The sequence below is a fragment of the Aedes albopictus genome, chromosome 2 (genome assembly GCF_035046485.1).
Source record: "Aedes albopictus strain Foshan chromosome 2, AalbF5, whole genome shotgun sequence".
NCBI lineage: Eukaryota > Metazoa > Arthropoda > Insecta > Diptera > Culicidae > Aedes > Aedes albopictus.
The window spans coordinates 81578425-81606123 of record NC_085137.1 but is presented as its reverse complement, the minus strand read 5'-3'; the positions used below and the strand labels follow the sequence as shown (position 1 = coordinate 81606123).

Below are 27699 nucleotides of genomic sequence, written 5' to 3'. Positions count from 1 at the left end.
TACATTCATTTGCTATTATCTCAGTTCAGAAGCATGCTATCGAAAAACAATGTATGGATGAATTTAACCTTGTAGTTTTATCTGAAAGTTTGCCGAATAACATTGGGGTCGCAAACTTATACCAAAGTCGTGAGCGAGCTGTGAGGGCAATTCTCAACGCGGTGAATGTAAATTTCATTCACCCTGTCGAAAGTTGCCTTCACAGCTCGCTCACGGCTTTGGTATACGTTCGCGACCCCAATGTTATTCGGCAAACTTTCAGATAACACTACAAGGTTAAATTCATCCATACATTGTTTTTCGATAGCATGCTTCTGAACTGAGATAATAGCAAATGAATGTAAATCTTTGCAAATGAATGGTCGCAACCTTGCAAGCAGAGATGGCATCCCGCACATCAAACATACGCACGCTTACACTTCTTTCACAAACTGTGTGAGAAGCCCTCTCTCACATCGGTGACTGGAAAGCAAGCACTCACACGCAGGCCGAAAATTCTGCGCGAGAGTACGATTGTGTGAGCAGCAATGACTACGATGTGAGTGCTCCGGCGTTGGGGGTAACCTGATAGAGGGCAACGAAGCCAATGTGTGAGACAAAAATATTCCTCTCTGTGCTCACCTTCCTGCGCACAATTTTAGTGCTCTTCTTCCTGCGCCCAATTTTTGTGCTCTTTTTCGTTGATATGCAGAAGTCGGCTGATTTTTTGAGTTCAGTTTGTAATCGACTTTCAAGTGGGCGCGTTCGTCGCTGTGCGATGTAATTAATTTTGATAACGGTACAACTTTAGAACGGTCGAAATGGCAAAAAAGGTTTTAGAAAAAAGTGAGCTTGAGAGTGCATTTACAAGAAAACGAATTGAGAACGAAGAAGGAAAAGTAACATACGTCTCGGAGTGCAATTTTTGTGCCAAGCACCTCAAGTGTGAAACAAAATACAATCTATCGCGGCACTTAATAATCAAACATAAAGAACAGGCTGAAGAGTACGGATTGGGGCTGGACAGTGAACATGAAGCAGTGTCAGCGGCAGGTGAAGTGTACAAGAAAGTTGGAAAGATAACTATTCGTATGGATAAGGACCTTTTCATTTCATGTTTGGTGCAGTGGGTAGCCGAAGGACTCCCAATAAACTTTTTTTCAAAGATATGTGTCAACAGAATATTGCACCCATTAGAAGACGCACTGAAAATAAACCACGTTAATCGGCATAACATACAGCAGCACATTGAAGCGGTAGAACAAAAACTTGTGAAGTGCATAATCGATGAAATTAAAAACAGAATGGTGTGCATTAAAGCAGATATCGCGTCAAGAAAAGGTCGATGCATTCTTGGTGTTAATCTGCAAATAATTGTCCGAGGTAAAGTGGTGGTGCGCACGTTGGCAATGGTAGAGAGATTTGGAAGAAACACTGCCGAAAATGTGTACAATGAAATTTTGAAAGTGTTGGAGAAATTCAAAATACAAATAAACCAAGTTTATTCTATAACGACGGACAATGGCTCCAACTTTGTTAAGGCGAGCCGACTATTGCGTGAAGCCCAACAAAAGTGTTTAGAGTGTCCAGCCGATATGAGCTCCGGAAATATATCCGAAAAGGACGATTCGGAAGAAGAATTTGAAGAAGAAGTAAAAGAGATGTTTGACCAGCGAGAACAACTAAGGTAAAACTTGTACTTGATATCTATCTTGAATATATTAACAAAACATGCATATTAGAGTCACAGACAAACAGTCGTCGCACTCTACATACCCTCCATCGTTCACATTTTCAACGATCGATTCAAATAATCGTAGTACGCAATTTAGGCACCGGCGCTCGCATCGTTTTTCCTCCTGTTTGACATTTACACACTACCGCCATCTAGGGCCATGTTTGGGACACAGTGTTTTAGCATTGGGTTATAGCGAATCCACAGACAAACAGATGTATCATTTGGAACAAAGTGAGATTGAAATCATCGTCACAAAATAGGACAGATAGGTGAAGTACTAGATTTGTGGTAATGAGCTAAATTTTAGTATGGTGAGAAGATCAGTTCTCCGTTCCTGCAAAGAAATGGTTCAAAAAGCGTGGGTATTATGATTCCTTGCCTAATTTGATGCTGTTTGAGCGCAACTTTGGGCGACAGTGTTGTTGTTTTCTTCATTTCTTGCAACATAAACAACATAGTTATCCAAAGATTTGCTCAAACAGCATCAAATTAGGCAAGGAATCATAATACCCACGCTTTTTGCACCATTTCTTTGCAGAAACGGAGAATTGACCTTCTCACCATACAAAAATTCAGCTCATTACTACAAATCTAGTACTACACCGAACGTGCCCCATTATAATCACGTATAATATCCCAATGTTAATTTCGCTGTGTTTCGCAAACCCTCTGAGTAGATGGCAGTAGTGAGCAAACGTCAAACAGGAGCAAAAACGATGCGAGCGCCATGAGCGATACATTTGCGAACTATAGAATATTTGTATAGTCCGTTAAAAAGGAAAACGATGGGAAGTGGGTAGAGTGAGACATCTGTTTGTCTGTGGTGCATCCGTGACTATGATTTTGATCGTAATTTATTCTAAGTGCTACGTGTGCTCGTCTGTGTTAGAGTAGTTTGGTTTGGTATGGTTAACCCGTGTCAGCCTGAGTCTGCGTAAACGATCGTTTAGGAACTATCGAATGAGGTCATCGGACATAAGCTCCGGAGGAAGCTGCTTCATACTGCATTCTGTGGGTTTAAAAATTAAATCCTTTTTTTTGCAGCCTCAAATGTTTACTTTAGCGGTATGGTGCCTTAGAAGAGGTGGTTCTATACACTAAACCCTTTATTTTATAATTTTCACCTTTGTGATTGATCTACTAAGAAATGAAATAGAAATTCACTTTTGATATTAATAAAATCTTGTATTTGACATTCATAAATTGTTGTACCTTATTTACATAAAACGATAAGGTACCTTATTTACTGAATGATCGTCAAAGTTGTTTTCTTGTTATTACTTTTTATAGGGATTTTAGGGAATTTACAGGTACTCATAATAAAATACTCCTGCTTTGCTCTCTAACCAGCTAAATCGTAGCTTGCATCTAAATCCTAGAAATATTTCCTGGAGAAATCTGTGAAGGATTCACAAAAATATTTTTTTTCAGGAATTCCTAAAGAGATGCTGGTACTCCTGCAAAAGTTTTTGCTATTCCTCCAAAGATTTCTTAAAAAATTCTTGATTTAATTCCTTCATGGATTTCTACAAACATTTCTCCCGAAATTGTCCATGCACTACTTGGTATTTTTTGGTGTTTTTGTAACAGTATAAATATAAGTAGTGTCAGTATGTAACTTTTTACTGTTACACATTAGAGAGTTTATGTCTTTGAAAAAGTTGTTCATTTTGACTAAATAAGCAACTCTTTCTTAGACTTCAAAATTCCACGGCCTACTGTTTTCGAATTATTGCATATAAATTAGATTATATTGAGAAAAAATGACAATAAAACACATTTTGATGCAATACCCAGGTAACCACTAAGCATTTGAGTAAGCCGTACAGTAGCCCGTATTATGCATTTGAACTGCTTGCTGCCCTACATAAGCAGTTCGAATGCATAACTGCCTTGAGTTAGCATAAGCTGTGCTGCTCAAAAGCTTTTGGCTGTTAATTAGCATTTCAACTGCTTGAGGTGATTTCACTTCGGAGCAATCAGAATGCTTTTCAACTGCTCTTTAAATGCTAAGAGCAAAGAGGTTGGGAGATGTGTTATGCATTTGGCAACACATATTGTCTCTCTCTTACAGAGCCTATGCTTCTGTTTACAAATTTGTGCATCTGATTTGTTTCTTCATTTTCCCCTACTCATGCAAAAACCCAGCTGAAAACATTACTGCAAATGGATTGGATTGGGAACTTGTCCATCAAAAAATCACCAATTATCATTTCGTCGGAAAATGTGTGCCGAATAGGTGGATGCTTTGGTAGATCATAATATTGATTAAAAGAGGGAAGAAAGAATCATATTCCGAAGATAAAAGAAGGAATGTTAACGCTCTACCACAATTAAATATCTATTTGAAAACAAGTTTTGGATGTTGAAACAGAAGCTGTAATCCAATCATTCTTTATTTTGGCGATAAAATCAACGCACGCCACCGGATCAGCTGTAGCATCGTGGATCGGGAGCAGCAGAATCAGCAGCACATATGATCAATCTCCGAATCGTAAGTTCAAACCTACATCACTACAAAAATCAGCAAAAAAGTACCATCTAGCACCGGCTGGAATATGGAAGGACGATGATTCGGGGAAGCAGGCTGAGAGAACGAGAAGCAGACGTCAATCTATTTTTGTTTTTTTTGCTCGACGAGGCGTTATGCTTCTTTGACATTTCATCACGACGTTCCTGAAGGGATAGCACTAAGACAGCCCGTTATTTTGCCAGAACCTGCTGTGAGGTAGCACTATAGGCGCATATACGGCTAATTAGCATTAAACGCCTTGTTGTAAAGGCTACTATAATGCTGAAGGAATGCTATTTTAAATGCTTACTGGTTACTTGGGTAGTATGAACTATTTTTATTGTTTTTACTTTTACGATACATAGTAGGTCATGAACATGTCAGTTTCGTGGAGCTACAGGTTCACAATCTTCGACCAACGTCCTTTCCATCCAGGAACAGATCCACGAGCTTTCGACAAGATATTTCGCGCTCTAAAATTTAAAAAGGTTGACAAAATTGGTTAAGCATAAAACATTTTGAAAAAGACATGCCAAAAATTAAAAGTTATCTTGACCCATGCTGAAATAGTAAACTGATATTTGCTTGACCTACTACGTATCGTAAAAGTAAAAACAATAAAAAAAGTTCATAGTATTGCAACAAAATGTGTTTTAATATCAGTTTTTATCAATAACATCTAGGTTATATACAATAATTCGAAAACAGTAGGCCGTGGAATTTGGACGTCTAAGAAAGAGTTGTTTATTTAATCAAAATGAACAACATTTTCGAAGACATAAACTCTCTAATGTGTAACAGTAAAAAGTTACATGCTTACACTACTTATATTAATACTGTTATGGGTGATGAGAGTATTTTACCGTACTTACTGTAAAATGCGTTTGACAGCCACGCCGGCAGCTTTGAGCATCAGTTCTATTACATTTTGCGCATCATCTCCAAGCAAGACTCTCTTGTTCAGTGGTAGCAAGTGTGTTTCCTGATCAGAAGACCGTGTATTCAATCCCATGATCGACATTTTTATGAAAATAGAGGTTTTTTGTGCTCCAATAAAATCGCCGTAAATTTGTGAAAAACTACCGTACGGTCGGTAATATTTACGGATCATTTGCAAAATTTACCGTACGTTCAGTGATATTCGTAAACAACCATACCGAACGTACGGTAAATTTGTAAAAGGCACCGAACGTTCCGGTAATTTTGACAGATGCATTTTCCTGAGACTCACAGTACGTTCGGTGATTTGAAAAATCACCGAACTTTTTACCGTACGTTCAGCTGTTGAGATTACGGTAAAATTTTACCGTAATCCGTCATTTTTTCTAAGTGTGTACCAACCGCTCAGTTCATGAAAAAGCAAATACAGTGAAATCGGTGGGGGTAAACGATGCTAAGAAGGTTAATGTCACCCCTTGGTCCTTGATCATTGGTCCTTCCTGGCCCTAATGCCTAGGCTTAAGTGCCTTTACTCGCTCTCTGGTAATAAACTAAAACGTTATGGTCCCATGACCCCTCAAAAACGGCCCATTTTAAAAATATAAATTAGTTTTACGATCATAAAGTTGAAACTAAATAAAGCAATCAAATCGGATAGATCTCACCGTTTATACTGTTTACAATCCAGAAGGTGATGCAGTCATTCTTGATTCGCGCGGTCCAATCAGCTAAGTAATTGTTTCCGGACTTTTTCTTCTGTTATTTTCGTTGGGGTTCAGATCACGTTTTTTACATTACATCGACTTCAACGACATAGGAAACGATACACTACCACTACCAGGATTTGTTTTCGTTTTGAAATTTTTCAAATATCGATTTTTCTTCTGAAGCTGGGTTGGAAATACTGGCTTTGGTAAGTGTAGAATTAGCATAAGTTAAAATACACAAAAATAAAAAAAAATTAAAAAAAACTGGCTTTGGTTTGATTGTACTATGTACTACACTCACTGACTGTTCAAGAACCCACTTCTCAGCAAATTTGGATACTTTGTAACACCCGAAATTTCAAGCTTTTCACCACCCAGATACACAATCGCACAGTTCCTTTGCCTAACACATCCCGTACTGCATTTCCCTAATGGTTTCTCGTGGTTTCTCGTCGATGTGCATCCTGGCTGGGGTCGTTCCGCGTGCATCGAAAATCGTCACACTCGCGATGTTTAGGACGATTTTGAAAGATTTCCGCTGTTCGGATCTACTCGCGTTGCAAAATTTGAAAAACGAAAAATACTCCGCGGATGGCGTAGCGCTTAGCCTTTTTACGAATCAAATGGAAAAACGCCATTTATTCGGCTGAATATAAAATCAAACGGGAGTGAAAAAACGTGACAGCAAACCAAAAAATCAACCGCCCTTGCACGCAGCCTGCTGCGATCCCTAAGAGGGATTTCTGGACGAATTCATAGAGAAATTCGGAAGGAATCCTTGCTAAAATCTTTGAATGAATTTCTGAGAAAAAAGTCCGTGGATAAATTACAGCAGGAATTGCTGCAGGAATCAATTCAAGAATACTTGAAGCAAGAATTTCAAGAGTAATCCCAGAGTAATTCTTGGATGAATCTTCTAGAGGAATTCCAGCTACAATTCATGAAGAAAATCCAGAAGCGCTCCCAGCGGGCATTTCTAAAAGCATTGCTAGGGGAATTCCTGAAGAAATTCTGAGAGGAATCCACGGAGGAATTACAGGAGGAACGCTTGGAGGAATCCATAGAGAAATCCCTTAAGAATTTTTTTTGAATGAATTCTTGCAGTCTGGAGGAATTTCGAGAACAATTTCTAGAGAAATTCTTGGAAAAAATCCTTGACGAACCTTCTGGAAGAGCTTCAAATAGATTCGGAAATACTCCAACAAGAACTGAACTGTTGAAGAAATCTTTGTAGAATTACCTCAAGAATGCTTGAATCATTTAGAGACTCTTGCTGGGATTACTCCATATGAATCTCCAAGGATTCCTTTGCAAATCCTTCCAGTGATGCTTCCTGGATTCTCAAGCATTTCCAGCCGAGATGTCTTCAGTAATTGCTTATGAGGATCCTTTCCCAAATTCCTGGAGTGTATTCATCAGTAGTCGCCTGAGAAATCCCATAAAGACGTCCTGGTGAGTGGTGGACTTCACCAAAAAACTTGAATGAGCCCCAGTAAGAATTCCTTAAGGAATTCCAAGTGAATTTTCATTTTTATTTTATTTTTGTAGAAATTCCTGAAGGAATTAAAATTTAAAAAAATGAAGAAATCTCTGAAGGATTCACAGTAAAACTTTAGGAAGAAGCTGTGAATGCATGAACAATTCTAGAGGCAATAAGTTTTGCAGATGTCTTAAGATCCAGGCATTAAAAATTACTACCAAGGGCTCATCAATGAAAAAGCAAAAAGAAATGCATTTCATCGCAAAGAACAACTTTGTAGAACTCCCGAAAGTTCCTAAAAATGCCTAGAAAAAGTTATTACAGCATTACAACATTACACATTTTACAATAGTACATTTTTCTACAACTTTGCAGAATACATTCCGCTTCTAGGTGGATTAATCGCAAAAATAAAAATTATAAAATAAAGAGTGTAGTGTGCAACAACACGTTATCGAGATTTTAATTATTTTCTCAAGTACACATTTTTAAATTTCTGAACCGGCATACGACTATTAAACTACAAATAATGAACAGTCAGTTTTAATGGAAAAAAGTTTTAAAGGTCCTTAAGTTAAGATTTACTCATCTATCCGCTTGTCTTGGTCTTTGTATGTTATGTATTTGATTCTTATTGTGTTCGTCTGGCTACCTTAGGTCCTTGTTTTGTTCCACCGTGGGGTGCCCTAATTTCGCGCGGGTCCAAATTTCGCTCACTGATAGTATTTAGATATCATAATCATAGAACTTATTGTTGAATTGTCAAAATTTCACTTTACATAGTATAGCTCAAGTGAAAATTGAACATTTTGACAATTAATTTTATGATTATGACCTCTAAATATTATCAGTGAGCGAAATTTGGACCCGCACGAAATTAGGGCACCCCACGGTAACATTGGAATTGTTTCGATTTTACATTTTCATCACGTCTATGTTTTTTTTGTCGTGTGGACTGTGACGACGACACAACCTTAATATTGTCGACAATCTAACAAAACCAAATACAGTCAGCGAAGTTTTTCTACTGTTATGTATATTTTAATAACAATATTTCAGAGTTGCTGATCAAGACCTTGTCAACGATGCGGAAAATCCAGAACCAGAATTGATTGATTTTTCTGACGATCAGTCAGTGGTAGTTGAAGCAGAAGATGAACTGCCTGTAATCACACAACCGCATTTGACCGGTATCAGATGTGCGGCTCATGATATTCAACTATCGGTCAACGACATCCTTAAAAAGCGATCTCTGGCTAACTTCCTGGCGAAAGTGAGAAAGTTAGTTAAAATACTTACGTCACAGCCGTACGTCAATTCATTTAATATGAACAAAACTAGGAAAAAACCATTCCTAGACGGAGAAACGCGTTGGGGATCCGCTCATCTCATGGTACAGCGCATTTTGGACGAAAAGCAATTCATATTGTCAATGCTTTCTACAGATTTGCTAAAGGACTTCAGTGACAAATTTTGGACAATGGTTGATCGGTTCGTGTACGTAACAAAGCCCCTATACCTTCTTACAAAACGAATTCAAGAAGAAACACTTATTTGCGGTACAATGTACCTTTATCGGAAGGAGTGTTGTTTAGAGCTTGAAGAAATGGAAGATCCGCTTTCTGCCCAGCTTTACGAAGCATTGCAGAAAAGGCAACATATGTGGTTTCAAAATCCTGCCTTCTTATCTGCAATTTACGTTGATCCACGATTGAGCGATTTCGAGCCACCAATACTTTCAACGGAACAAAAAGCAACAGCTGTCGTAAGTTTCTTATTTTTATATTCATTGACCGTTCCCATCATACCTATTTGTATATTTTTAAATAGAAAATCTTTTCAATGAAACAAGAAAATAGCTGATTTTTCAATTTGAACCTGCTGTTTTTGTTATTTTTAAAATTATCAAAAAAAAAATATTTTGGGAACGGAATATGAATTTCAAAGATTTTATACAATAGTATGTACTAAAATGAACATTTTGTTAAATTTTCAGGAACATCTGATGAAAACCTGGAAGCATATCCGAACATCGCAAGGGACAGAAGAACCTACAGAGAAGCCTTCGACATCAGCATCCACAAACGTAACGAATCTCAGCCGTGTTGAAAAGTTGTTGATGACACATCGGCAGACTCGACCTTCTGATTCTAGTGATATGGAAAAAAGACTCAAGAGAATTTCTCTGGATCTGAGCCTTCCTCTTAACGCAGACGTTCTCATATTCTGGGAAAAGCGAAAAAGAGAAGACAAGGAACTTTCTGAACTCGCTTTGACTGCTTTGCAAACACCATGCACTCAAGTTTCGGTTGAGCGCAGTTTTAATGGACTTTCTCAAATCCTGACGAAATCTCGAATGAAGCTCGGTACTGTACCTTTAGAACAGATTTTATTTATTAAGTCAAATAAGGATTTACTAGAGTCAAGTTATCTTCCATTCGAAGTAAAGAAAGAAGAGACATAATTTTTTGAATGAATATTTATGCTGTGCAAATATTATGTTGTCAGAAAAATTAAATTTAGTTTCATAAATGTTGATTATTATTGTTCTTACTATAAATCATATGTGTAAAAATGAGAACCCTTGAACATTTGAAATGAATGATGAATTAAATAAAACTGTTGGCAAATCACTACCTTAGTACATGTCTTACAAACAGTCAAACTTTTGAACTAATCAAAATCCGAAAACGCTTGAGAAAATGTTCTTTTTTAATATGAAACCCAATTATAGGTTCAACAAGTCTAAAATCTTATCTTTGTTCGCATTCGCTAAGATGTCAGGTCATTTGGCCGAAGGCTATTAGATCGAATGGTCAGTATGGTCGATGGGACAGATGATCATCGCACTTCTAAAAAAAATTGGATTCAATTGGTTGCGCCCCCGTATTCCACATTGCGAAATTTTAATGGGATTTAGTATGGGGAAAACACTTTTTTTTTGCATTTTTCTCATTATTAAAAGAAAATCTAAAACCATGTAACAAAACGTTAAAGTACATATATCCTTGGATATGCTGAAAAACGAAACACAGTGAAGTGATCCGACGATTGTAAAAAAAGTTATACACTAAAAAATTGAGATTTTTTAAATGAAAATGTTAGGATCTTTAATTTTTGGCACAAAAGTTAGGAACACTTTGTGGTCTTTGACAAAGTATTTCAGCTCATCCAACATTATCGGAATCAAAGTTTAACAAAAAATTAAGTCCCTTATGAAAAAATTCGAAAAAGTCAGGTTTCCCGTGCTAAATCTCATACTATTTCAATCGCAACGCGGAATTCGGGGAAGCGACTAATTGTTCCAAAACTCGGAATTTATTTATTTTCGAAAATCTCATTTAAAAATTATTTGGCGTGAATAAAAAAACTGAATATAATGTGTTTCGAACAGAACAGTGTATATTAAGGACGGCAAGGTAAGGATTTGCGTAATGTTGACATTGGGAGGGGATTGAACCCCAAAACCCCTCTTTCGGACATGGAGTTGATTTTGATCATCTGAATACAGGTTGTGTATTATATTTATGAAAATTATATTGTTGGCGAGTGTGTGGGATGGCCTCCATCAACGAATGCAAAATGTCCTTCAGGGGTTATATATGTTGAGGTGCGTGAAAATAAGGAAAAGTTTGAGCTTTTGTAAATTTTTTTTTTTACTTTTATCTGTATTAACGAGATTTTTAGCCCTAGGCTAGTTCATCTCGGGACCCACGCTTTACTTCCCTTCCGATGGAAGAACTCACATTTTTGCAAAGTTGTCGGGAGTCTAACCATTTTTTTTAATTCTCGTTTTACGTCATAAATAGTACAATATTAAATGTGTAAAATCAGCTTCAGAACATGAAAAAATAGTACTAATTACCAAAGTTATAACATGTTCTGTCAAACGTGTTTTCTTTAAAAAGGTTTGCCGTGACTATAATTGCAGTCTAACGGCTCAACTACAAATACATTTTTTTCATGCAAAAAATGTATGGAAAAAATCATAACACTGATAGCGAACACTCAAAAAAATTTGATTGAAATCGGTTGAAAACTGTTTCCGCAATCGTAGTCATTGCATCGACGTTTTTGGAAAAACATCATTTCGAGATAATCGTGTTTAACCTTCCTTTTGCATCACGTTGGCAGCAGCTCGCTGATGTAGTATACGATTTGGGTCAAAAATGACCCTAATGCCAAAGGAGGGTTAAAGTTTCAAGTATGCACTACGCGCCCGTAAGGGAGCGAGGCGCAAAACGCTATATCTTTGCTTGTACTGCTTGGATCTCTATGACTTTACTTACTTTAAGATGAAAGAATGAAAAAAAAAAATTATTTTGTGCTCGACCTCAACATATATAACCCCTTAACATTTATACAGTTGTGATTTTACACAAATACTAATAGTTACAAAAATACTAATTGAGTTACAGTAAACATTCTTTGACAATATTACAATGATTACTGAGGATGAGATGTATGAGGAGCCATGCTTAAAAATACTTAAAAATATAGTTGTTTTCAAACTGCCTCCCTTGTACGGAAGTCGTAACATTTTTCCGCTTAATTTTTATTCTTTTCCGTTTCGCAAACTCAGATCATGATTCCATACTAAAAATGATCATCAGATTATCGAGTTACTGTAAACTAAAGCATTGCCCATTTAAAATCCCAGCGCATAGCATATTTTCTAGGGACGCTCTCAATGATCATAATCTCCATTCTTTTACAGCAGTCTCGTCCTACTCTAGAAAAGTTTTTCATTCTATGGTAGCTAAATGAAGTCCATAAGGTTAAATTTTAAGTCTTATCCCAAGTATTGTACAAAATAGATATATGTAATAAGGCTAAAACAATACAATTTTAGTGATGATATGGTAAAAAATTGGCAAGTAAGATCAACTTGGGCTGATTTTCTAGAAAATTATCGTTATATAAAAGATAAACATCATACAACGTCAATTTTGGACAAAATTTACCACAATAGGGATACAAGCATGTTTTAGAAGTGAGAATAGTGTAAATCAACAAGATAAGATGCAGCAATACTTCACATTGAACACATTAAAATTGACATTTTTGTTAAATTTACATTTTATTTTGTACTAGGGTGACAATGGGTGTTATCGGCAGGTTTGTTCTCTTCGTCATGGGGGGTTTTTGTCAGCCAAATTGCCTGAAACTTGGCCATATAATTCAGCTAAGTTGGGAAGGATTTGAGACCAACTCTGAGTTCAATAGGTTTCAAAAAACCCCCAAAGACGAAGAGAACAAAACGGCCGAGAATAGGTAATTTCCCCTAAATAAAATGGCTTCATTCTTCATCAATACAGAATCTAATATTTTTTCTCTTCTGGTCATAGTTGCTACTAGCAATGGTGAGGGCAGGAACCTAATTTGTTTCAACTTTAAAACATCACTTGTTAAATTGAGACTAAATATCAATAAACTGGAGTGCGTGCTAGCCGAAATGGACTTATAGCACATAAGCGATCAGCATTATCTTTCTCTGGACAGTTAAATCCAAATCATATGCTGTATTTGGTCAGTGTTAGATGCCCTTTCCAAAAATAAATTAAGTTTAAAAATCCTAATTACAGATGTGAAATAAATTCAATTTAATTTTGTATGAGAACTTATTGGGCCTTCTAGAGTTGAAAATTCGTATTTTGGTGCGTCAACCAATCCGCTTGTTTTGTCCATACATTTCTTAAACTCGCAAAGGCAGCTCTCGGCTTCTTATTTTAGTTTTTTCCTATTTTTTCTTCTTGTTTGATCATTTTCGAATTTTGGTGATATAGGGTTGTATATCGATTATTAGACAGATTGCTTACGTTTTCACCCTACTCAAAACGAAACAGCACTGTTTGCTTTGCTTCTTATTTCTGTTTTTTGTTTTAGAAGTGAAAACATATTAAAACAAAAAGAACGGATTCAATCAGTGCCATAATCGCTTGTTTTCAAATAAGATGAATTTAGGAGGGCAAAATTATTAATGGCATGCATTTTATAGATTGTGGGAAGGTCACCTGATTTCAGTAACAAATTTTGAAAACGACGTATAATCAATGGTGTAGCATTGATTATACGTCGTTTTCAAAATTTGTTACTGATTTCAAGTTGGGTCACCATTCACCGTGCATGTAGAGACCCATTTATCCTGCTCACGGCTTTTTAGCAACGCTGTGTAAATGGATTGTCTCCAAGTGGAGTAAGATAACAAGTTTCATGTCCCCTCTTCTTCAAATTGTTTATTTCATTAGAACATGCAATTAAAAACATGCTTTCGTCGTTGCCCATTGTAGACCCTTTCGAGTGTTAATATTTATAAAACTGTAAAATGACTGATTTTTGAAGTCACAGAACAAATATTTTCCCATAAACTGCCCATGATGACATTTTTTTTTTTTCAAATAGTAATAAAATTCATAAGGCAGCACTTAGGAAAAGATGAAATTTATGATTAACTTGGAATAGGATTTTCTTGGCCACTACCGCCAGCACCACGCTTATGCTGAGTACAAAAAGCGAGATTTTCTCAACGTGTTGTACAAAATACAACAGCGCGATCGCTCGAAGGTTAAAGGAAAAAAAATATTATTATAGGGTAATTGTTCCCTTCGTTGTGGTAGTACCTAATGTTGCGGTAGTGGCAATTGAGCACATTTTCGACTGAAATGTTACCAAAAGGCATTTCTAATAGATGTATTATGCTTAAATTATGAGATTGCACCATTTCTGTGCTTAAGATTTGCCCAAAAACCTATTTAAAAAAAATATTTTCCTTAAATTTTTTGCAGCTATGTTCCTATTGTTGCGGTAGTGTTCCTAATGTTGCGGTATCCCATATGATTTCAATGGGATACCGCAACAATAGGAACCAAAATTAAATTTTACCTCCATAATAGGAACAGTGTGCCTAATGTTTTTGGTAAGCGATTTATGTTCGAAAACAGCGAGAAACGATAGTTTTTATATTTTTCCAAGCAAATTTGGATAGAAAACTACCAACTAACGTTTTGCAACCCTTCATTAGATGATACGATCATTGTTTTTAAAATGAATTTACCTTAATACCACAACGATGGGCACACTTACCCTAACGTTAAGTTCCAGAATGGAATGAAAATTACCTGGAATATTCTCTCTAACTAAAAATGACCAAAACACTACAATTGTGAAAAAATGGGCTCAGCTGAACACACGCTTAGCACTGTATTTAGGTTTTTCAGTAAGGTTCCACTAGACATCGGCTTCTTATTTATCTGCTGGTGTAAAAATATTGTATCACCATCTCGATATTAAATATTTTCCTTTAAAAAAAGTTGTGACAACAAAGCTCATGTTGCTCTAACCCCAATATACTCGCTCGAGCCCACAGTTACGACGTCGGAAAAATATTTGACACCTTCATTCCTTGCCCCCTTGCTGACATCACCGCTAAATAATGTACATTAATCACGCACCCAAAATCATTCCTTAATATCACACATTATCTATAGGAATATTGAAGTGTCTTTTTTTTTCGAAAAGGCACTCTGGATGGACCGACCAACTTCCCCAAAAGCACAACCATTTGAAACATTGCATCGAGTTTTATTGCCTCCGTCGAAACTGTGCGCGCACTAATGCGCACTCAAATCTGCGCCCACGATCAAGTGCACGCAGGTAGGCACGCAGTTTATGTGAACTCAATCAAGCTCTTTATTTATTTACTTCTTCTGTGAGTGTATCACTTGTGTTTTTCTCATTTCGCCAGGGCGCATATCTGAAGCAAGCTGCGCCAGACTCTCTAGACAGAGCGGCTGGATTGTGTGTACACAAAATGCCAGCGCGGGCTCTCACTCTCACTGGAAGTACGGTGCCAGTGCGTCGTAGCTCTTTCTCTCGATATACACTGAGGTGTATGCCATCTCTGCTTGCAAGGAAGTAGGCTAAGACCACATTAGGCCGGTAGTGCCGGAACTAGTTCCGGGTGTCCCTCCGAAGTGCATGCGACACAGCAAAGCGAGGCTTTTTTGATAACCTTATGAACGTTAGCAAGCAAATAGGTTTAGACTATTCAGGGAGTTAGGCTCGTGAATGCAAACTTTTTAAGGAGTGATAGAGGATCATAAATGGTGAAAAAAAAATTTACGCATATGGTCAAATCTCAACCGTTACGTAGCAAACGAACTTTACATGTTTTTGACTTGCATCCCTCAACTGGCTATAACTTGAAAACCTATTCATTAATTCCTTGTGTAATTATGATTGCTCTGATCAATCACGGAGTAGCAACTACGAATTGTGCGGTCATCTTTGCTCATGTTCATGCTCAAACTGGCTATAACTTGAAAATGGTCAATCTTATCACAGCTTTTTAACCCTCATTCGAAAGATTATTATATTTTCTACCAAAACAGGTCTTTGAATCTATTAGTTTAGTTAAAAAAAACTTAGTTTTCTAAAGCAAATAAGTTCGAAAGTATTGTTTTTCATTTGTTTTTTTTGTAAATTATCTTTGAAAAATGCTTAATAAGTTTGAATTTTCTCCTAGGCAAATTTGTGGCCCCTATTCCGTTCTTGAATTCGTTCTTTGACATCAAAGGTCTAGCTCCACGTGTTATTGTAATTCCGAATTCGACATCATATTTCAGATTATGAATTTGCAACTGGTCAAAGTCTTCATATATGCAAGAGAACATAATCGTGACCAAAGCAATCTCATCAAATCACACCATTTCAAATTCCTGCGGTGTTAACATAAAGTAGGATTGATCAACGTGTTATAGAAAATTATAATTTGATCGCAACAACACTAAATATATTTTTTCCAATCTCCTTTTGCGTCTACAATTAGGGGATGTTCATAAACCACGTAGACCAAATTTTGGCCATCTCAGACCCCCCCTCCCCCCCCCCCCCCCCGTAGACTTTCGTGCGTACAAAATTTTTGAAATTTGTATGGAGCGTAGACTTTGGCCAGACCCCCCCTCCCCACAAAAAGTCTACGTGGTTTATGAATGGTCCCTTACTGTGCACAATTTGGGTTCATAAGGAGGTCAAATTTTACATGAATCGTATTCAGGGATGGGAACACTCACCTGCAAAGAATTACACTCACTTGCTATTTTCTCAGCTCAGAAGTGTGCAATCAAGAAACGATGTATGAATGACTTTTGCCTTGTGGTTTTGTCTCAAACTTTGTCGAATAGAGTAGGGGTCGCTCATGAATCCCATAGTCGTGACAGAGCTATGAAAGCGGCTCTCCACGAGGTGAGTGTAAATTACATTCACCTTATGAAGAGTTGCCTTCGCAGCTCACTCTCGAATTCAGTATGCGTGTGCGACCCCTACTCCATTCGTCAAACTTTTAGACAAAATCACAAGGCAAAAGTCGTCCATACATCGTTTTTTGATTGCACACTTCTGAGCTGAGAAAACTGCAAGTGAGTGTAACTCTTTGCAAGTGAATGATCCCATCCTTGATCGTATTAGGCGTATTAGTGTTCTCAGGATCGACTAATGTCGACGTAAAGAACTTGAGTACATATTCGACGAGAAAGGCCCTATCACCACTAGGTGGATTCATCTGGGTTTTTTATTTATCATTCCTCAATATTTTCTTTTCACTTATTCCACACCACTGCTCACTTCTCACTCTTGTATCCTCCTTAACTCCTCTTCCCTGATTCACACTCCGCACTCCTTACTCTTCACTTCTCAATCCTTGTTAAGGACAAACGTCTTTGAATCTCAATTCAACATTGCACCTGAACTTCAAAAGCTCAAATCTCAAAATGTGAACAACAAACAAAAGGGTAGTTTTTATTTAGTTCTTCCTCACTTGCCATGAATTTAAAATATGAAGATCAAGTGCGCCGCTTTAGGTTTTTATGAGTTTTGTGCGCTTAAAATCGCGAGTACACTTAATTTCTAACTTCGCACTCCTCACTACCACTACTTATTTTGAGAAGCTCACTTCTCAGTCCTCACTGCTTACTTCTCTCTTTTCACTTCCCAGTGCTCACTTCTCACTGTACGCACTCGCTACTCTGCTCACATCTTCTAGCTAAAATAATGAGTTCATGGGAAGTTATCGAGCCGGCTTCGTCCATGGCCGGTCGGCAACGGATCAGATCTTTACTATACGGTAAATCCTCCAGAAATGGCATGAATATCAGATTAATACGCATCATTTTGGTCTTTGTTTTTGGACTCCGGACATCTTCCCCATACCAAATATTGCATGGTTTTTGGAACCTAAAACACAATTACCCGAGCAGAAGCGAATAACAACAGGATAAAAAGCTGTGTTATTTGGGCAAAATAACTGAATAATAAAATCGATTATTTTTAAGTTATTACCATAACATATTGTGTTATAAACTTGTCTGTCATAAGCGGCAAAATAACAAATTCCTTAACAAAAAAAAAGTTCCTGGAAAACCATTTCAATAACTTGTTTTGTTAGTTTCAATAACAACTTAATAACTGTGAATTCGGAAAATATTTCAATAACAAATTTTGATATTAATATGTTATTGATAAGAATCGTAGAGCAGAATTTGCTATGATACCAAACTCGTAACTAAATAAGTTATAATACTTATTATATAAAATTATTCGCTTTATCTCACAAACCCGCCAATAACATGAGGTTCATCACTCTGACGTAAGAAAAATTTTCAAATGATCGAATAATACTATATTCAGCTTTTAGTTCATTCTAAAAGATTTGAAGTCGCAAGATAATCGAACTTTGGTAATTTCAATATTATCAAATACGACGAGTTTCGATTTCCACCTATAATTTATAAACTGTTATACTTTAATTATTTTCAGAGCACGTGTGACCTATGTTTTTTTCAGCATAGAAACTGAAGAATTTTTAAAATGCTGAACAGTTTTGCAGAGAAGTTTTGGGATATTGGAAATATTGTACAGATTATTACAATTTTCCTGGAAAGATTGTTTTAATTCCTCCATTTTTTCCCTGGATTCAAGAATTATGTCGAATATTCCTCCTGGATTGTACAACAATTCCTCCAAAAATTTTGCTATCATTTCTCCTGATCTTCCTCAGATGATTCCTACAGGACTTTCAGATTTTTTTTCTTTATTTTCTTCCAAAATTCCTCTGTTTATTTCTCTTAGGATTCCGTCAAAAACTCCTTTCATGTTTATCAAATGACTTTGTCATAAAATTCTTCCAAAAATTTGTCGACAGATTTGGTCATAAACTTTTCCATAAATGACTCCAAAAATCTTCCAGAAATTCCTCCAAGAGTTCTTTGACGGAATCTTTCATGGATTTTCAAAGACTCCTCTAGAAATTCCTCCAGAATCCTGCATAGAATCCCTTCAAGGGTTTCTTCAGAATTTCCTGTGATCATTAGTTCTGAAAGTCATCTTAAGATTTCTCTGAAAATTTCTTCGAGGATTTCACCATGAGTTTTTCCGAAGGATTCTCCAAGAGTTTTTCAAAATATTCTGCCAAGAATCCTAATAATTGCTCAGAAGAATTAACTTCGGAATTTCTAAGAAAATTGCGCCAGTAGTTCTCTAGAAGACTTCTCCAGGGATTTATCGAAAGGTTCCTCCAGAACTTCCACGTGCTAATCCGAAAATTATTCAAGGAATTCTTAAAAGGAGTCGTTCAGGAATTTCCTTTTTAACTTAATACAAAAATGGAACAACACAAAGGGACAGGTCATAATTGACGAATTATTGCTGTGATTTCAAAACTTGTTACTGTTGTGCTATTGCTGATAAGTTGATCAATAGTACAACAATAACTAAACTTGTACTTCAACAAAAAATGATATTTTAATGTAATTTAGTTAATGTATATCAATAGCTTGATTATAACAAAATGAGATTGTCTATTAAAATTTGTTATGGAAAAGTTATGCCTTGATAATTTAATAATAACAAAACAAGATATGTATAATCACAGGTTATGTGATTTCGTAGTTATTAATTTGCTATTCTCCTCTGCTCGGGTAAACAGCTGCCATCTTTGATATTTTGATTGGCATTTTTGGACTCCAGACAACTGCCCCTTACCAAATGTACCGCATATTGCATGGTTTTTGGAACCTAAAACATCATTAAACAGCCACCATCTTGAATTTGGAGCTGCCATCTTGAATATTAGGCTGCCATTTTGAATTTTGGGCTGACATCGTGGAATGTCTTGTCTCCAGTGTGATTTCTGCACAAAATCGGTCAACCATGCTAAAGGTTACAAAAATCGCCGCAGTTTGATTTGTCGCATGATGGGGCTTGGCTTGGTTCAGTTTTATATACGGCCAGTTCCGGTACTGGTCCGGATCACTCAAATGAGTCAAATGGCCATTACTCCGGAACGCCTTGTCCGATCCGAACCATTTTTAATAGCAAACAATGCGGTAAAATTCCGGTTCGATTCGAGTTATAATCCGAAAACCTGGCCAATGGGAAATGCCTTTAAAATGAATGACATTTTATGTCGCAATGAAAGCTATAAAATGTACTTTTTTTAGGTTTCCTAAAATGACATATGTTTTTCATACATTTGCTGGTGGGTCGAAAAATTCTATAACAATCAAAAGTAGGTCACAAGGGGGCAAAGTTTGAGAACCCCTGGCAGTATATGTTTAAGGAACTAAATAAATGAATGAATGCTCACTCGTACTGCCACTCTTAACTCCTCATTGCTTCACACTCTCCACTTCTCACTCTTAAATATTCACTGTTTATCCCTCACTTAAATTTCGTGTGCAGTACCCCTGAGGCAAATATTAATGTAAATAATTTTAGGTTTGAATTATAGTAATTGTAGATATAAGGTTGTACCTAGGGTTGTACTTCATTAAAGACAAGTTTGAACAAAAAAAACTCCCTCACTAATCACAGCTGTCTCCTCACTACTTACTCCAAGCTCCAAACCCCCGGGGTACCTCGGCGAACACTATATATAAATATGATTGAAATTAGGGCGACAATTCAAAATTGACGCAAAAACGTCAGTTTTTTTCAAAAATAATGTTTTGGCACAAGTAGACTATGACATTATCATGCATCTCTTGTGGTATTATCAGAATAACTATGACCATCCCAACAAACATTCTTGCTGTACAACGGTTGAATAAGTCGTTCTTAAGCTTGATTTGAAATATTTTGACTGAACAAGCTGTTGTTCAGCTATCAATGTTACTTGGGATACGATGTGCGAGAGATTCAATTTTGTTTTCTGCATCGTGAATCGATTTTTCCTTCCTTAATGTGGCCAAATTATCTCGCTTCATCCTACGCCAGGCTTCATTGATTGTGCCAGTAAACCCGGGTCATGATAAATTGATATTGGGTTTCTCATTGATGTTTAGGCTACTGTGATAATTCGAGAATCCATTAGATCATCATTTTCCAGCGAAATTTTACACTTATCATCCTTATGTTGTTTACCTGTTGTGCATCCGATGCCCCTGTCATGAAATCAAGCGAACTTGTGTACGCTAGCCGCTGCGAAGTCGTGTGCGAAATTCGGCTGTGATAATAATGGGCCGAGTCTAAATGGGTGCAAATGTCGCAATAGAAAAACGCTTAGTTAAAGCTGTGGAAGGCCTCACAAGTTCCTTATTGCTAAGCTGTCGCAATTGGGCGCCAAATCAATCAATTTGTAATATCAGAGCTTTTTCTTTTCGTTAGATTGCTGTCTATAGCAAGCCTTTTCTCCATTTCTTACGGTACTGATCACAAACTGTTCTCCTCCCCCTCGCAAAGTTGTTCATGCAAAAATTTGAAAAGCGATGAGGACCGTATACCTCAACTATTGCCCCTTCTTCACTCCACAAAGTCCACGTAGTTTACGGACAGACCCTGCCAATTTGGCACGATAAAAAATACATCGTTTTTGCAACTGAAATCAAATCAAAGTCCAAGCAGTCTCTAAATGTATAGGTCTGGTGACCGATTATGGCAGTAGTGCTAATTGGACCAATTTCAAGTGGATCCCTTATTGCCCTTCCAATAAATACCGAAAGGCCCTATAAATTGCACTCCGTGACTACAATCAAATCCTTCAATCGAGCACAGTTCGTTACAGTTCTTGGTCATCAATCGGATATGCATGTATACAGTAGAGAGGCAAACCATGTTGCAGTTCTTCCGTTCGCATATAGGCATTGTTTCGATTCGAAAAATAATAAAATGTTCCAACTGACAAGCTGGTTGTTTCGAACACAAACCGAACCGGGCAACTCCGTTTGGACTTTTGGATCCAATTATCTAAATGCAGCTGCAGGAGCAGCACTAGCTCGTCAGGCTACCAGCAGAAACATGAATGTTAAATTTAATTAATTTGAATTTCATGCATGCAATAGTTGCATATCTAGTAACGAGAGTAACTACTCAGTGCCGGTCGTTTTTGCACTCCCTGTCGAAGTGAGATGCGGAGGAAAACGAATTTTGTTGAGCGAGGAAGCCAAACTTTTCCATTTAACTCCCTGCCAGTTGCAATCCCGACGGACGGATTTCAGAAATCGGACCACCCGGAAAACTGTTGAACGATGATCAAAAGAGCGACCGTTTCAGAATGTTGAACGCAACGCTGCGAGGAAGGAGTTATTCGTTTCAAAAAATGGAAATAAATTCAGTGGTTAAGTGTTTTCGAATTGATTTGTATTTATTAGTTCAAATTATTGTATTTTAAGATTGATTAGTGATGGCCCTTCTTATGTCCCCACTTTTTATGGTGGTCTTTTCCTCCTTTTTTGCCAAAGTGTTCTTTATGATTCCAGTGTTCGTCGTGACCATGTTCGTCCTTGTGTCCCACGTGATCGTGATGGTGAGATCCCTTCTTCTTCTTACCCTTTTTCCCGTAATGATCTTCATGGTGTCCTGCTTTCTTGTGGCCTTTCTTTTCGTGACCACCCTTCTTGTAGCCATGTTCCTCCTTAAAATCTCCATACTTCTCATCAAATGCCTCGTCGTGATCTTCATCAAAGAACTTTTTTTCTTTTTTGAACTCGTCTAGTTTGTGAATCTCGTGATGCCCTTTCGTTGAATGTCCCTTCTTGAAACTTCCACTTTCTTCGAACTTGTGGCCCTTTTCACCTTTTTCTCCTTTCTTGTTTTCCTTGTGGTAGCCCCCCTCATCGTGATGCTTTTTCTTATGGCCACCCTCATCGTGGTACTCCTTCTTGTGACCTTCCTTGTCGTGGTGTCCTTTCTTGCCCTCCTCGTGTTCCTCCTCGTGCTTGTGACCTTTATCGCCCTTTTCCCCATGGGACGAATGTTCCTCAGAATGGTGCTCCTTGCCACCGCCATGCTTCCATTCCTCCTCTTTGCCATTTGGTCGGGCTTCAGCCACCAGCACGACACAAATCACCACAACGAACAGAAAAATCACTTTGGCCGACACCATGGTGACCAGCTGTCTATCTGCAAATGCGACACCGAACTACACTAACCCAGTTGTAGCACAATTGATATTTATATGGCACCCGCAACTCAATTGTAGTCAACCACCTTCCAACATCTCATGGCTGCGAAATTGACAACCTCGAAGGGAGTTTCCCAATTTTCGATATCAATCTGCTATGGTGCACGGTGGTTTGGGTAGCTGATGCAAATTGGTCGCAATATCAGCAGCGTTGTTCCCCTTGGCTGCACTTGGGTTCGGTTTGAAGCTGGAAGCAAAATTTGATTAGAGAGGGTTCAATAGAAAATCTTTTACAGTATAGTAAGCTGGATTACCATTGATTGACCGTTTCTTTGATTATTATTAAGTGATGATTTTAAGAACATGGGTTGTGTTTTGAAACAAATTACTGTCCTTTTAATCAGCCAGATAATCGCTGATTCGTGTGCGAAGTAGAGCAGTATATTTGAAAGTGTAGGGGAGACTGGGGAGACTTGATCCCTTTTTCTTAATTTGCCTGTAACTTTAAGAAAAAACACAAAACTAGATCCATTTTTCGTACAGAATAGCAGGTAAACATCTATTGCAAGTTTATACAAAACAGAAGGACTTTAAAATTATTGTTAAAGTTTTCGAAACTGTGTTTTTATGGAGGCATGTCTTATGATGTATTTTTCAAAAATAGGTCAAAATTGATCCCCTTTTGAGCACATAATTAATTTAAAGGGAAAATAACTCCAGAAGCTTCCTATTCATTTTCTTTTCAAGTTTTTTTGCATTTTTGATGCATACGGTGTATTTGAAATTATAAGATTTCCTTAAATTGTAAAGGATATGCCGTATCTTGAAAATGAGGAGACTTGATCCCCCTTTTCATGGTTTGTACTAAAATAATAATTATCTGACACGTTTTATCATTTAATATACTAGAATTTCGAGTAAATAGAGGCTTCCAAATTGAATTTTATTTTTCACATGTATAATGTTTGTGTAATCCTCGAGGGATCAACTCTCCCAATGTCACTGTAGTACACACTAAGCTACATTAATTGAAATATTTATATAACAGCCTTATTTGAATAAATACGTTTGATAGTACTTTATTTATACTATGTGCTGTGAAATTTTGACACGATTTGATTCAATTTTCACGAAATTATTGAGATTTTTCGGAATCGCCGAAAAGATTTCTGAAGGACTGAAAACAAACCATCAGCCATTAAAAAATAAAGCAATACACAATTAAAATCAATTGTAGCCAAAACATTGTCGTCTGTCCAGATGTCGTTTTGGAAAAAATATGCTGGAAGAAAACTGTTTTTGATTCCGAGAAAATATGGCAGGAACAAGTCTCCCCAGGGATCAAGTCTCCTCAGTCTCCCCTAGTGGTTTCGTGATCCTGCAGCTAGAGTAACCAAGCATTTGGTCGTATCGTACTTAAGAGCGCTGGTTCGTTTCCTGCCGCAGCTGTCTGAAAAAGATTTCAGCTATGCCACTGGGCGTTGCCTGCTAGTCCGTTGTCTAGTGTCGTGCTTCCTTAAAAGAGCGAATCGCTCGCTAGATGTATTGAACGTGTCCGTTTTAAGAGTGTTACTCTGCTTCTATGGGGCTGTCCATAAACCACGTGGTCATTTTTTTGGGACTTTTCACCCCCCCCCCCCCCCCCCCCGCGTGGTCATTAGTCCATACAAAATTTTTTTTTGTCCATACAAAATGGTCATTGCCCGAACCCCGATGCTATGTTGCGTTGGATGACTGGGTTTCGCAACAAGTATTGGGTCATATAGCCGAATCCGTTGAAAGTGTTTTTGTGACGTTTGTTCTTTGTTGGCAGCGCTTGTGGTTTGCTGCGTGCATAGCTTGATTGTTGTCTTTTCCGAGAAATTTGTGCATAGCCGATGGCTGTGTTTGTTTGCAGCTGCCTTAGTTAGCTATCGTCGGCGTGAAGTAGCTGCAGATGTTCGCCAATCTTGCTGAGCGTTGTAGCACTGCACGACGTAGCGCTGTGGTGGTGTGTTGACGCATTGGATGACGAGGTTTCGTGTAGCATGTTTTTGGGCCTCAAGTCGATCCGTCTCCGTATTTTGGTGACGCAGAGCGCTCGTTGTCAACAGCTGGCGGGATGCTGTGTACATAGCTTGTCGAAAAAACCCTCCCCGTTGAGGAACGAAGAAGGAAGTGTCGCACGAATGAATGTATGATATTCGTGCATACGTCACAGTCGGGTTATCGAGGAAGATATCGAAGACTACGTTTGAAGTGCTGGGAAACGCCATGTCTATATAGTCCTTCCTGATGACCGGAATCCGTCTAGGATGAGGCACGATTCGCCATCAGCTGGTGTGAGACACTGTTGTCAGTTTCGATCTTCCACGTTGTCACGTTCGTAGTTATTGTGCGGATTGCACATTGTAGTGTTCCTTACCGTTAAAGGGCTTTTGTTGACAAATAGTCGTTGTTGACGGCTCGGAGGCATGTCGACATAGCTGGCGAAGTAGCTAACGAATGGCCTGGCACATGTAACGCACAGACCGGCTTTCGGTGGTAAAACTTCCGCGAAGCGTGTGTTGTTGGTGATCTTGGTAGGTTCACTCTTCGTTGACAGTGTAAACTGTTCGCATAGCTTTCGTATAGATTGTTACTAGTCTGCTTTTATGTCCTTTGCATGGTATACGCCTTTCGCTGATGTTTTAACGTCCTCTAGTAGGTAGTTGTTGGCTCCATGTACTTCTCGTACGTAACAGGGGACATATTTCGGCCCTAGCTTCTTTGTTCGTTGGTCAATGGCTGAGGATTTCTGGAAGGATCTACGCCAGACGAGTTCACCGACGTTGAACTTTCTTTCCCGAGCCCGGAGGTCGTAGCGCTGTTTGCTTTTTTCATGGGCTGTGCGGATCCGGTCTACTACGAATTTATGGATATTTCGTACGGCTTTCAGTCGTTGTTCCCGTGCTTCCGCCTCGTCAGCTGGTGTATTCATCGCGGCCAGGGTGTACTGATCCGTGAACAGGATATGATTCCTGCCAAAGTTAGCGTAATATGGACTGCATCCCAACGTTTCGTGTTTCGCAGTATTGATCGCACAAACGATCTGTTGCAGGTGCTCATCCCAGTTACGCTGGTTTTCATCAAGTAGGGCCCTGACACAGGTTATCAGAGTGCGGTTCGTACGTTCCGCCGCGTTGCACATCGGCGTGTAGTAGGCTGTGCGCATGTGCGTGATGTTGTAGCGAAGTAAAAGAGAACGGAATGCGAGAGAGGTAAATTGAGTTCCTGAATCTGTCACGATGATCCTTGGCGTTGAGAAACGGAGGAATACGTAGCTTTCCAGGTATGATACCATCTGTTGTGCATTGGCTATCCTGAAAGGCTCGACAATCACGAACTTCGTAATCCAGTCCACTATGACGAGCAGCACTGTATTGCCGTTTCGAGATCTTACCATGGGACCTACCCAATCAATAGAGATGAGTTCCCAGGGAATCTTCGCGGGCTTTGTGGCTCCCATAGTGGGAGTTTGTGTCGATGTCGGCGGCTTTGATGCTTTGCAGATTGTGCAGGACTGGATATACTGCTTGATATCCGTCGCCATCTTTGGCCAGTAGTAATCATGCTGGATTTTGCTCAAGGTGCGATCATATCCTAGGTGAGCCGCCGTCGGAAGGTCGTGGAACCTCCGAAGGATGTCTTTTCGCATTGTACTCGGAACCACACGTTTCCACCGATGACTTCGGATACCCGTCTCATCGGTATTTACACAATTTTTATACAGCGCTCCTTCAGCGATTCGGAAATCGGGATACTGGTCTCCATCTTCTTCGACCCTTTTCCGCAAATCTTCATACCAGGTGTCCACAGCTTGCGTGACGTCTTGCGTTATTGCGTTAGCCTCTCCAATTCGGCTTAGACAGTCTGGGACGACGTTAACTGAACCCTTCCGATACTTGATATCGAAGTTGAAGGCGTTGAGGCGAAGGATCCAGCGAGCCATTAGCGGGGTTGGGTTCTTCATCGTTTTCAAATACGTCAGGCTTGAATGGTCACAGTAGACCGTGAAGTGGCTACCCTCTACGTATCCTCTAAATTTGTCGATAGCTTTAATAACCGCCAAACATTCTCGTTCCGTGACGGAATACCTGCGTTCCGACGGAGACAGTTTTTGTGACATGTAGCAGATTACCTTCTCCTGACCGTCCGTCTCCTGCGTGAGAACAGCTCCCACCGCAATGTCACTCGCGTCACATGCAATTGAAAACGGTTTGGTGTAGTCTGGTGTGCTCAGGACTGGTGCACTACAAAGGTGCTGTTTAAGCGTATTGAAAGCTATCTCGCAGGATTCATTCCAAGCAAATTTCACGTTTGCTTTTGTCAATTCCGTTAACGGTGCTGCAGTGCGAGAGAAATCTTTGATAAAGCGGCGGTACCATCCACACATTCCGAGGAATCGCTGTACCTCCTTCTTGGATGAGGGAGTTGGAAATTTGTTGATAGCTTCGGTTTTTTCCTTGTCGGTGTTCCATCCGTTGTCGTCTAGAACGTAGCCAAGATACTTCAAACTTCGCCGGCAGAAAATGGACTTCGTTGCATTGATTGTGAGTCCCGCGCAACGAAGTCTACGAGCGACTTCCTTCAATACTTGCAGGTGTTCTTCAAATGTTTCCGTCGCGATTATGAGGTCGTCTAAATATACGAAAACTCGGGGTTCCATGTCGATGAATATGTGATTCATGACCCGGGAGAGCGCTTGGCTTGCGGTGGACAAACCAAATGGTACCACTCGGAACTGATAATGTCCCCGTTGCGGTATCGTGAAAGCTGTTTTCTGTTTGGAGTCTTCATCCAGTGGAATCTGCCAGAAGGCGGACTCTAAGTCTATCGACGAAAGGTAACGACTTCCACTGAGGTTGCTCATAATTGAGGCAATTTGTGGTATGGGATATGCCTCCTGGACGATTATTGTGTTTAACCGCC

General features: G+C 38.6%; 2 protein-coding genes across 2 annotated transcripts; one reads left to right on the top strand and one right to left on the bottom strand.

Moving 5' to 3' along the window:
• The first annotated feature begins 379 nt into the window (after positions 1 to 379).
• Positions 380 to 13356, top strand: LOC115266400 (uncharacterized). Its single transcript, XM_029872636.2, has 3 exons — positions 380 to 1666; positions 8415 to 9120; positions 9352 to 13356. The coding sequence occupies exons 1-3, from the start codon at positions 801 to 803 to the stop codon at positions 9817 to 9819; spliced, it is 2040 nt and encodes a 679-aa protein (XP_029728496.2). The 5' UTR covers positions 380 to 800; the 3' UTR covers positions 9820 to 13356.
• Positions 13357 to 21974: 8618 nt separating this feature from the next.
• On the bottom strand, positions 21975 to 22920 carry LOC115266814 (histidine-rich glycoprotein-like). The gene has a single exon (XM_029873417.2). It carries the CDS (start codon positions 22729 to 22731, stop codon positions 22024 to 22026), a length of 708 nt encoding a protein of 235 aa, XP_029729277.1. The 5' UTR covers positions 22732 to 22920; the 3' UTR covers positions 21975 to 22023.
• Positions 22921 to 27699: the final 4779 nt, after the last annotated feature.

Coding starts and splice junctions, on each gene's coding strand:
- LOC115266400 (XM_029872636.2), top strand. CDS start 801: ATGGCAAAAAAGGTTTTAGAAAAAAGTGAGCTTGAGAGTGCATTTACA. Junction 1,667..8,414: donor GACCAGCGAGAACAACTAAG/GTAAAACTTGTA, acceptor ACAATATTTCAG/AGTTGCTGATCAAGACCTTG. Junction 9,121..9,351: donor AACAAAAAGCAACAGCTGTC/GTAAGTTTCTTA, acceptor TTAAATTTTCAG/GAACATCTGATGAAAACCTG.
- LOC115266814 (XM_029873417.2), bottom strand. CDS start 22,731: ATGGTGTCGGCCAAAGTGATTTTTCTGTTCGTTGTGGTGATTTGTGTC.